A 10,889-nucleotide genomic window follows, 5' to 3' on the forward strand; every position below is an offset into this window, starting at 1 on the left:
AATATGGACTGATCTGTGACTGCACATAGTGGGACTTATATTCTTTTTGGTCTGGGATGTCTGTATCACTTAATACTATTCAAGATTATTTGCTTGGAAGTGAGCAATTAATCATGTCTACCATGAGAATAGGAAAGGAGGTTATTTCAAGATTGCCTTCTTTGCTAATATTGAATGGCCTTGGGACCAACTGAAGTCTGCAGCTCTTTGTCATATATTTGTGCAAGTGGAGTCATGTATTTGTGCAATTAAGTCTTTGAGCCAGAGTGCATCAGTTAAACTTGTTAGTTTAAGTTCATTGTTTGAACTATCTTTGGAACTCAATTCTGTTCTCCAGTGTATTAATCATCACTCCCAGCTCTAATCAGCTACAGAATTGAAAAGATACTTTCCATATCTTTATCTAAATCATTGCTATCAATGTTGAACAGAGCATGTCAGTGAGAACATAATGGAAATAACCACAAAGGAAAAACAATAACGGCTAACACATATTGAGTGCTTTCTACAAGCCAGCCATTAGGCTAAGCACTTCATATCTTCAATAGGTTTTCTCATTATTATCTTTACAACAAATCTACACATTAATACTATTATTAGCAATGATTATTATCTGTATTTTACAGACAAAGAAGCTGTGGCACAGAGAGGTTTAAGTAACATGGGCAATGTGGTCACCCAGCCAGTAAGTGAAATTTCTTCCAATATCCTGGCATTACAATGCATCTGAGCCTGAAAAACCACCCAGTCTGGGTTCCATTTGCTTCAGTAATTTTTGTCTACCTCTCTTCATAAAGACTTTTCTCCCTAATGGAGCAAATAGGACAAGATGAAAGATAATGACTTCTCTCTTTTATCTAATAATATATACGATGTACACTGAGTCATTGGGCTTATCACTTCCTTGTTTTTTTTCCCCCAAACATGACCACAAATTCCGATAGTGTTTCCCCATGTTTCTGTTTGTTCTGGGCCTTAATCTTTCTGACTTATTCTAAGAGTTTCATCTCTCACTTGTACCCCTTTCCCTCTTGTACAGATGTCCATGTAAAATTTAATCTGATGGGAGGCACACTGAGCATCTTCTTTGGCCTTGGAGAGGCCTCTTGCCCTTTTCCTCCTGGCTTCCAAAAGTGATCAAAGATCATGAGATGGAAATTTCATTCTTCAAACCTCTCATTCCCTTTGAGCAAATGTTCTTTAAAGAGATCTTGACTCTCTCAGGACCTCTTGGTAAGCTTCTTTTCCGAAAATCTAGGGTATGTGAATCTGATTTTGACTCTCTTTTTGTCATTAAAAACTGGAAGGTGAGTTTTTCATCTTCTTTCCAAGTTCTTCAAACTTTTGTATCTTCATAGTATTAAGACCAAAATGGAAGATTCCTATTTTTCCTTGCTTAATATTAAGACCAAAAAGGAAGATGCTGTCATTCTTGCTTCAACATTCAGAGAGGTAGGTGAGGTGAGTTACACAATATTTTAGTATAAGAAACATCTTAATGATGGTTTCAGAAGACTATGATCAATGTATTGACAATGTTTTTATCTTCTTTACTGACTGCTTTTTGTATCTATTTTTCATCAAACAGTTTAAATGCTGTGGTTTGGTCGATGGAGCTGCTGACTGGGGTGGTAATTTTCAACAGTATTCCAAGTCATGTGAATGTTCAGATGTGCCAGTTTCTTCTTGCACAGTTTATGGAGACAAGACTGTTTACAAACAGGTAAGAACAAATCAAACTTGGCACAGTAAGTCATTCTGTTAATTTTTTTCACAATGCCAGTTTTTACAAAAAATTAAATTGCAATTAATGGGAATCATGACGTAAAAGTCCCAGGAATTTCCCAAATAAAAAAGAAATCCTTATTTAAAGATAAAAGTGGATATAAAGAAGATGAAAGTATTTCCTTTCTTCTATGAGTCTGGCATCATTTAAATTCAACCCTAATAGATCAAAGTAGCATTCTATTGTAAGGGAAGGCAAAGTACAATCTAGCGGATAAAAATTTATTTTGTCCTCTTTTTGGTGAATTTAACCATTAGTCTCTATTTTTTTCTATTTTAACATAAGTTCTAGAAATCTATATTTTCACTTTAACTTTAAAATTAAATCTTTCTTTTTCTAATCAAATGTTCCTTTTCTCAAGTAAATTTATAGGCATAAGGAAAAGACTTGGCCTTTTGGGAGTTTCAGCTCTGGATGTTAAGTGTGCTTACTAATTTGACTAATTATTACTCCAATTTAAAAATTGCCTCAAGTATTTAAAGTCAATTGAAAAATCTGGGTTTATCTTTTATGTGGTGTAGATGTCATATTTATGTCACTTGTGGATGTCAATATGTGAATGTCATATTTCTTATTATTGCTTAATTCATCAACTATGTGTTGACCACCTCCTATGTACCAGGCCTTCTACCAGCCACTGGAGACCCATTCCTGAACAGGGCACAGTGTCTGCCCTCAGAGAAGAGAAAGATAATTAGGCAACTTCAACCCAATGAACTATTGGTATTTCTTGGATGGGGGGCAGGCACAAAGTGTTATGGGACCCCATCTAACTTAGTCTTTGGGTTCAAAGTATGGCTTCTTAGAGGGCATGATATCTGTCTCTTACCACAGAGCTTTATATAATTTGTTTCTTTTGCCTGGAAGGAATGTGTATAAAAATGACAATTGATATTAATGATATTACTATTTCATTTATGTGCTGTTATTCTTTAGTGCCCCTACTATGTGTCCGACAGACCCTTGCTAGAATCTGACATGCTTCTGGATCCTCTAGGGGATTATAGTTTAATTGGGAGAGAGATATGTAACAGCTATTATAATTCAATGAATTAATTTCTGTAATACCTGAAAATTATTTTCAATCTAGTATTGGCTTAGTAATGGCTCTGAGGTTAATTTTATACTAGGAAATAGAAAGTATCTCAGGAGAAACTTCACTGCTGCAGATTATCATATCCCTTTTCCTACCCTTATCAAAATTAAGGAGACAGTTCTGAAGGGGAATTGCCATTACTAGTATTTAAAGTAATACATGGAGGAGACGTTATCTATCAGACTATATGTCTTTTCATTGTCCAAGTAATGTCAGTAAAAAAATTTTGTTCTTACTTTTTATATTCCACCCTGCTCTCTTCCTCCATACCTAATTTTAGTGACACAGTATCTACCCACAAGGAAGAGGGAAACAAATATGATGTAAACAAGTGTAGCTTCTACTTAGGATAATAAGGAAATTAGTAAATTGAATTGCAGATTGCTATCTGTCTCCTTGATTCATTTTAAAGATTCAATTCGAAGATGTTTTTCTTCAGGGTAGATTTTGAAAAGCCCCAGCATTATCCTAAAAAAAATAACTAATAGACATTCCCTCTAAATTCACACATAATTCAGCTGAATCTAGGCTGATAGCTGCAGCAGTTTCCCAAAAGGAAGGACATAAATTCATAAAATACTTCCATCTGCCTTGTGTCATTTACAAGAAGTCTGGAAAAGTAAAAAATCCGAAATGGCCATAATTTGTTTCTTTTTTCCCCCCCCTCCCTTTTGCCAAGATAACCTGGTTATCTAGAGAAGAAAGGGGGAGAAAACTCTTCAAGTATAACAAATGTGACTCAGTAGATGTGATCATTAATCTCCTAGTTATCCTAAATGAAATAATAATTTCTTCTGATGTTTACCACTTTGGATCAGATGAGAACGGAGAAATCCATTACATTCAGGAATGAAGGGGAAAAGACTGTCTTACTCAGCCTTACAGAGAATTTTTATTTTATTTTACAAATTGCAACATTTTTGTTAGCCCTTTGCATATATAAGACTATCATAGATAAGGATGATATCTTTTCTGGCAATACAGATAACAGCACTATTGCACTGTGTCGTATTTTGCATTTTTAAAAGTATTCATATAATTTACAATTTTTAGAATTTTTAGGTCTGTTCTGAAATGTTTTAAGCTTGGAATTCCATGCTGATTCAAATAAATTTCAAAAAAATATGGTAGAGAGGCAACTATCCAAATTCTCATTTTTATCTAAAGTAAGGAAATAATAATGGACATAATGAATTTTTTTTCTTTTTAAGGTAAAAAAAACACCAATAAATATCAGTCAGGGACTTTTGAAAAATCTTGTTTTGAAAATGAAAATTTGTACCATAATTAGCTGAAAGCCCAACCAGGGAACTCTCTGCTGCAGAACACCAACCTAGAAAATACACAACCCAGGTGATAACAGCTCTAAAATGAATAGTTGTAAGTTAAGATAAAATTGTTATAACTAAAGATCCTTAGATTCAGCAATGACATAGTTGAAGCAAAACTTTGTGCCTCAAATGCCTTTTAAGGCATGAAAAACCACAAGTGCTACCTTTTTGGGGTGGGGGGAGCATGAAGTGGAGGCAGTAATCCAACTCCTTTCTGCTGAGTTTCTTTCTTGCTAACAATGTAAAAAGTCAACCCAATGGACAAAAGAAATCTTATTTCAAATAAGGTCATCAAAAATGTGATTAAAGGTAACTTTTTATGTTTTTTTTTTAACAGCCATGCATTTCTCTGATAAAAGACTTAGCTAAAAAACACATTGTCATAATAATTGGAATAGCATTTGGACTGGCAGTTATCGAGGTACAGTATAATCCTGCATTACTGACTCTTTATTCATTCCCTTGTTTGTTCCATTAGTTCTTCTAACAAATATTTATGGTGAGACAAATAAAAACCAGGTGCTTCAGAAAAGCACTGGGTACCAAGTACCCAAAGGCCAACATCTCCTTCTACCGGCCTTGGATCTGGGGATGGGATTACAATCTTACGAACTGAGCAGGGCTAAGCCTATTATTTCTGAGTGATCTCTCTACTGGGAAATAAACATTGAATTAATTTCCACATAGTTCTTAGTCCCAGGTATCCTTTCCCCATTGAAAATACAAGAGTTAAAGTTTCTGATGTTAGAAAAAAAAAGCACCAAACAAATCCAAAACATGACCTTTACATGTTCTCATCTCTCTTCCTGATTTTGAAACTGCAAATAAATACCAAACTCAAGAGTGTGGGGAGCTGTTTTCCTGCTATTCCATTCTAGAGAAATCCAACAAGTTCTAAAAACTCCAGATAGTTGCCTTTGATTTTTCTCACTGTGAGGACAATGGACTCACTTGGAGAAGTTTTTAAGGAAGCTGTACGTGAGGTTTATATATTTACCCTATCATTTTTATTATTGCTGTTGAAAACAAATTCTATATAGGATTTTCATCTTGATGGACTTTCCTGGCATGTTTGCTCTTTTTTTTTCATAAGAACCTAAAGGATAGTTTTCACATGGCCTAAACACTGTGACAGAAAGATGAACTAAAACTGATTCAGAGAAGCATTTTTGGAATCATCTTAGCTCTTGGTTCATTTAGATATCAAGTACGTCAAATTCACTCATAGTCCTGTTCATTGCACTGGCAGGAATCCTAACGATGTGTGGGGGCGTCTCATAGATTAATGCCTCTGAGGATGGTTTGCTCAGCTGAATGATGGCTGCTTCACTCTCATGGAATGCTGTGCAGTGTCCTCCTTGGGGTTTCTGGTAGCTTTCTACCTCTTTCTTGTGCCACATCACTGTCAGAGAGGAATTTTTGCTGGGATTGAAGCAATGTAGTGTTCTAAGGGGTCATCTAGGTTACTGGTGGAATGCCCCAGCCAACCATTACAGAAAAGGTAGGGGCAATTAACCAATAAACTGGAATGTTGAATCTTACTTCCTGGTAGCTCAGATGAATAGGTCTAAATATGGAGCATTCTCTGCTGGAAACATGGCTGTCTTTCTTTATGTCTGATATATGACCAAAGTTAAATGGTGCTGTGTATGAAGCCTATTTCTTTCTATTCTGCCTTTTGTGAAATGTCCTTTATTTCTCTGCTTTGTATTCCTGGTTAATGCTAATTTAGAAATATGAGCTTATGGCCATAGAGGTGAGGGAAGAATCACACACATATGTACTCATACATTTATAAACATAGATCACACATACATACATGTTGCTAGAGTGGACTTTAAATAATGATTAGAAAGACGAGGCTTTAAATGAGGTGTGCAATGTAAGTGTCAATATAAGTATCAAATTCCATGTTAGATGTAAATTGACTATGACTGGCTACAACCCACAGATGCTTTTAAGAAGCTTCTCAAAAGTAAAGCCAGAGAAAATAAGGATATAATCAACGGGGGAGAGAGATGTCTCTGATATCATAGCCAAAGGCATTGCCAAAATCTAAATACATCTAATGGAAAATAAGATTACAAGAGAAATAGCATTTCAGTATTCTATGAAATTGGTATACTGCATGAGTTTGTTACATATTTAGCTATTTTATTAGTTGTTCTAAAGATATGATTAGAAACCTTTTTATATGTGTGGAATTTATATATGTTAATATCATGAAATATAATATTTTTTTAGTTATGACAATTAAGTGTGATTTCTGCTCAATACATATTGATAGTTGGCATAAAGAACTGTGTGAAATTTTTTATGTTCAGTCTCTCAATCTAAAACCTCTAGATTTGAAGAGAAAAATATCATTTTATAGTCCCTCTCTTTTTATTCAAAAAGGAGGTTTGAATATAGTCTTCTGATATTCAATCTATAAAAATGTATCTAAAAATGGACATTAGTCTGTCTTACAGTCATTGATACTAGTTGCCTAACTTAGACCCATTTCCATTCTGTTTCCCAAGTTCAAATTCAAGAAAACACGAAGATTCAGAGAGAGAAAAATCCCTCTAATAAATATTTTTAAGAAGGAAAACAGAAACAAATATATCTTTGAAGAAAATATATTCAAACTATCTCCATAAAAAATATCATATGAAAAAAGTTACTCTCTGACACATAGACCTTTGGTATTAGTCTATTTATGCACAGGTTCTGATGGAATGGGCCAGTAGTTATTTTCAAGGCTCTGTTAAGACCACATACCTGAGGGATTCTTCTTAGATAAGGTGTTAGGAAACTATGCAAAAATGGTTCATTTTGTAAGAAAATTTTACCTATGGACATTTTTGGAATTCTCATTATTCCAAATTAAATAGCCAGGCCATCACATCTCTCCTTATGTGACTACAGCAACTTATAAGCACAAAAAATGATCAGCAGGTTCTCTTCTCATTTTAACAAAGGAAAAAAAAAGCCACTGACACTAATAGTCATCACTTTATAGGATAAAAGTTATCCTAACAGGAGGTCTTAGGACTAGCACAATTAAAAGAGAGAAAAATGATCATTTTATAACATTTTTTAGACTGTCCTGGAATATGGGAACTCATGCACACTTGGCAAGTTTATCCTGACTCTTCACATACATTACCATATGATGAATCTCTTTTAATTACCTGCTATTTTTATGAACAATGATAAATTTTCTTTTCCGAGGCAGTGAGATGCAAGACACTGGGGCATTACCTGTCTAGTCTGCTGATGAGTGGTGGGCTTCTATTTCAAGGATGTGACAGTGAAAGATGATAGTTGCCTTCTCCCAGTATTTTGCCTATTTGCTTTATTCTTTCCTGATACTTGTCTCCCAGACTTGAGGCTTGGGACCAAGACAAAAAGACTAAATTTCAAGGCTTTTTGAAGTCATTCTAAAAAAGTGGCTTTGAGAACATCCTGAATGGAAATCATTATTTTTGCAGAGAATTGGTGCCTACTTTTTTTTTTTTAATAAGACAGAAATATTGGGCAGTAGTTCTCATTTGAAATGCATTTCCAGGAAAGAATTATTAAACAGGACGTCTCACTACAGTAGGAGCCCTTGAGATGACTCAGCATAAATGGCAACTAGCTTCCCACTGCCTCCTCTCAAAGCAGGCTGGTGGGGAGGAAACTTTCCATCTGTAAGACACACCGGTCTTTCTGTCATTTCTACATCAAAGCCACAGCATGCCAGTCACCAACTGCAGAGCCAGTTAGGGCAAGTGTTGGGGTCCCTTATTCTTCGGAGAGTCGCTTAATGAGACGGAAATTAGGTCCCAGATTTTCAGCTGTGCTTTTTCACTTCAAAGGCAATTCCTGAATTAAGCTCTTCTCCGTAGATTTAGACGTTATTTAAGAAAATAGTTACTTTTCCCCCCCCACTCTTCTTGCAATTCCCAAAAATATGGCAAGAGAAATTCTAGCCTCCTTGATTTGTATGCAGATAATCTAGACCAGATGATCATAACCCTTTTATGGAAGCAATAGGTATATTGAACCCCCGGAGTCCTGATTCCCCAAGCTCCAGGGAAGATGTCCTACAAAAGAGGGTATGTGTTCGAGAAGGGTGGGGTGCTTTGATGGAAGCTGCTACTGCACAAATAGGGCTGGTTAGAGGTGGATTGGCTGGCAGAAAACCCTGATTAAAACACAGAGCTACTCAGATAGCTTTCTCAATGCTCTGTTGTCCCATTGGAGTCTCTAATTTCCCAAGAAGAGAGATGACTTAGATGAATAAAATTAAAACTATCAGCAACCAGAATATTTTCATATCTAATGTTGTATCAGTCTGTTTCTGTCTCTAGCATTTCCCCTTAAGTTCCATGTTAACCCTGTTCTTTTATTTTCTAGATCCTTGGTCTGGTATTTTCTATGGTCCTATACTGCCAGATTGGGAACAAATGAATCTGTGGATGTGTCGAGCTCTCATCAGTCAAACTCCTTTAAAATTTTGCTGTGGCCTTGTAACTTTAAATATATGAGTGCTGTATATGTTAGAAACAGCTGTCCTATTAAAATTTCTCATTTAGCTAGACCGCGGATATATTCTAGACATATTGAACATATTTAGGATTTCAGTAATACTAGGAAAATGAGATGACTGTTCATTTTTACTCAAAATAAAAGTAACGTTCTTTACATTGGCACTTTTTTGTGTGGGTCTGATCGCGTTGTGTTCAGGTGGTACTATGATTAAAATATTCACCTGGAGCCATGCAGTGGAATAATCTTTATCTCAGAGTGACAGGGCCATGGTAAGTTAAGGCAGTGCATCTAGGCTTTTCAGAAGCAACACTCTTTTTTGTGTAGTGTGTTGACCATTCGTGATAAGATTGAACTAAGTCTCCAGTTGAAAGGTTGAGAAAGTGGCCCAGTTAACAGAGTCGCCATCTCTTTTTTTTAATTTATGCCTGTGTCTACTAATGGTGTATCTCTTTTCTCTCCATCTATTTATGGGGACCAGAAGATTGAGTGCTGTCTTCCTCACCATTGAATTTCTGGTTCCTCTCTAGACCTTCCTCTGGGACATAGTTGTAACTGCTTTTATCTTTCTACTTCTCACAGATATTTTCACATTTTATTTTTTACTGAGGTATAATACACAGTACAGTGAACAAATCTTCAGTATACACCTATGTAAGCACTATCCCAATCAAGATACATGATATTTCCGGCACACCAGAATGCCCCTACATGCCACCTCCCAGGGGTGTGCTAGAGCTGGCTCATTCCGATTTGCCAGATCAGACTGTATGCATACACACCTCTTCCCAACTCTGCTCAGTGGCATCACATTGGTAGCTTGAAATCCACCATGGGAGAAGTATTTACACCATGGAAATTGGCATATGATATAAAATCAGGGATTTTGTTTTTTTGAGAGCTGGTTGTAAACATTTCCCAGTATGCCACCAACCTTCTCAGCAAATTCCTTCCCAAAGGTAATCACTCCTCTGAATTCCATGACGGCAGATTCATTTTGCCTATTCTTGAACTTTCTGTAAATGGAACAATAAAATATGCACTCTGGCTTCTTTTTTCCTCAACATTTTGTTTGTGAGATTCATCTATATTGCTGCATGCAACTGTAGTCTATTCTCATTGCTATGTAGTATTCCACTGTATATGAATAAATCTCACAATGTATTCATCCATCCTCCTGTTGATGGACAGTGGGTTTCCTTCCAATTTGGTATTATTATGAATAAAGCTGCTATAAACGTTCTTTTACTTCTTTCAGCATGTATATGTATTCATTTCTAGGTAGATATGCAGAAGTAGAATTGCTTTGTATACATATATTTAGATTCAATAGATCAGCGGTTCTCAACCTTCCTAATGTCACAACCCCTTAATACAGTTCCTCATGTTGTGGTGATCCCCAACCATAAACTTATTTTCGTTGCTACCCTATAACTGCAATTTTGTTACCGTTATGAATCGTAATGTAAATATCTTTTTGTTTTCCGATGGTCTTAGGCGACCCCTGTGAAAGGGTCATTCAACCCCCAAAGGGGTCGCGACCCACAGGTTGAGAACCGCTGCGAATAGATTCTGTCAAGAAATTTTCTAAAGTGGTTGTACCAATCTATACTCATACTAGAAAAGTATGATAAACTCAATCTCCTGTTCTGAGGAGGAGCAAGAGGAAGAAAGACATTCATTGTCAAGTAGATTGGCGTGACCAGCAAGAAGTGGGAAACTTGGGGGAGCTCTGAACTAGGTGAGCTTAGGTCATGGAACTAGTTAAGTGGAGGAGTTGTAATTCAGTCTAAGTGACTCAAAACCTGTGCTCCTTACGTCATATCGTTTGCCCTACCTTACACTGTTGTTGGGAGAAGTAGATCAGGAAATGAATATGGAAGTTCCTTTGTATAGTGTCAGGCACATATTAATATACTTTATGGTAAATATTTTATGGTATCAATGGTATAAAGAACTATTCCAGCCAGGGTAGGCAGGAAAACAAAAACTCTCTAGCTATTTAAATAATGGAAATATAATATAGGGAATTGCTGTATTAGTCTGCTTGGGCTGCCATAACAAAATACCATAGTCTAGGTGGCTTAAGGGACAGAAATTAATTTTCTCAAAGTTCTGGAGGCTGAAAGCCCAAGGTCAGGGTGCTGGCAGATTCAGT

The 10,889-nt window shown here is 36.1% G+C and overlaps 1 protein-coding gene across 1 annotated transcript in view; it reads left to right on the forward strand.

Annotated features, from left to right (window-relative positions):
• The window catches only part of TSPAN8 (tetraspanin 8), a 38,069-nt gene extending 28,095 nt beyond the window's left edge, over positions 1-9,974 (forward strand). Inside the window, exons 6-8 of the mRNA XM_019651785.1 lie at positions 1,589-1,723; positions 4,551-4,634; positions 8,600-9,974. Of these exons, the coding sequence (XP_019507330.1) occupies positions 1,589-1,723; positions 4,551-4,634; positions 8,600-8,653 (273 nt within the window). The 3' untranslated portion in view covers positions 8,654-9,974. The remainder of the gene's footprint in view (positions 1-1,588; positions 1,724-4,550; positions 4,635-8,599) is intronic.
• Positions 9,975-10,889: the final 915 nt, after the last annotated feature.

Source organism: Hipposideros armiger, unplaced genomic scaffold (assembly GCF_001890085.2).
Source record: "Hipposideros armiger isolate ML-2016 unplaced genomic scaffold, ASM189008v1 scaffold_166, whole genome shotgun sequence".
In the NCBI taxonomy this organism is placed as follows: Eukaryota; Metazoa; Chordata; class Mammalia; order Chiroptera; family Hipposideridae; genus Hipposideros; species Hipposideros armiger.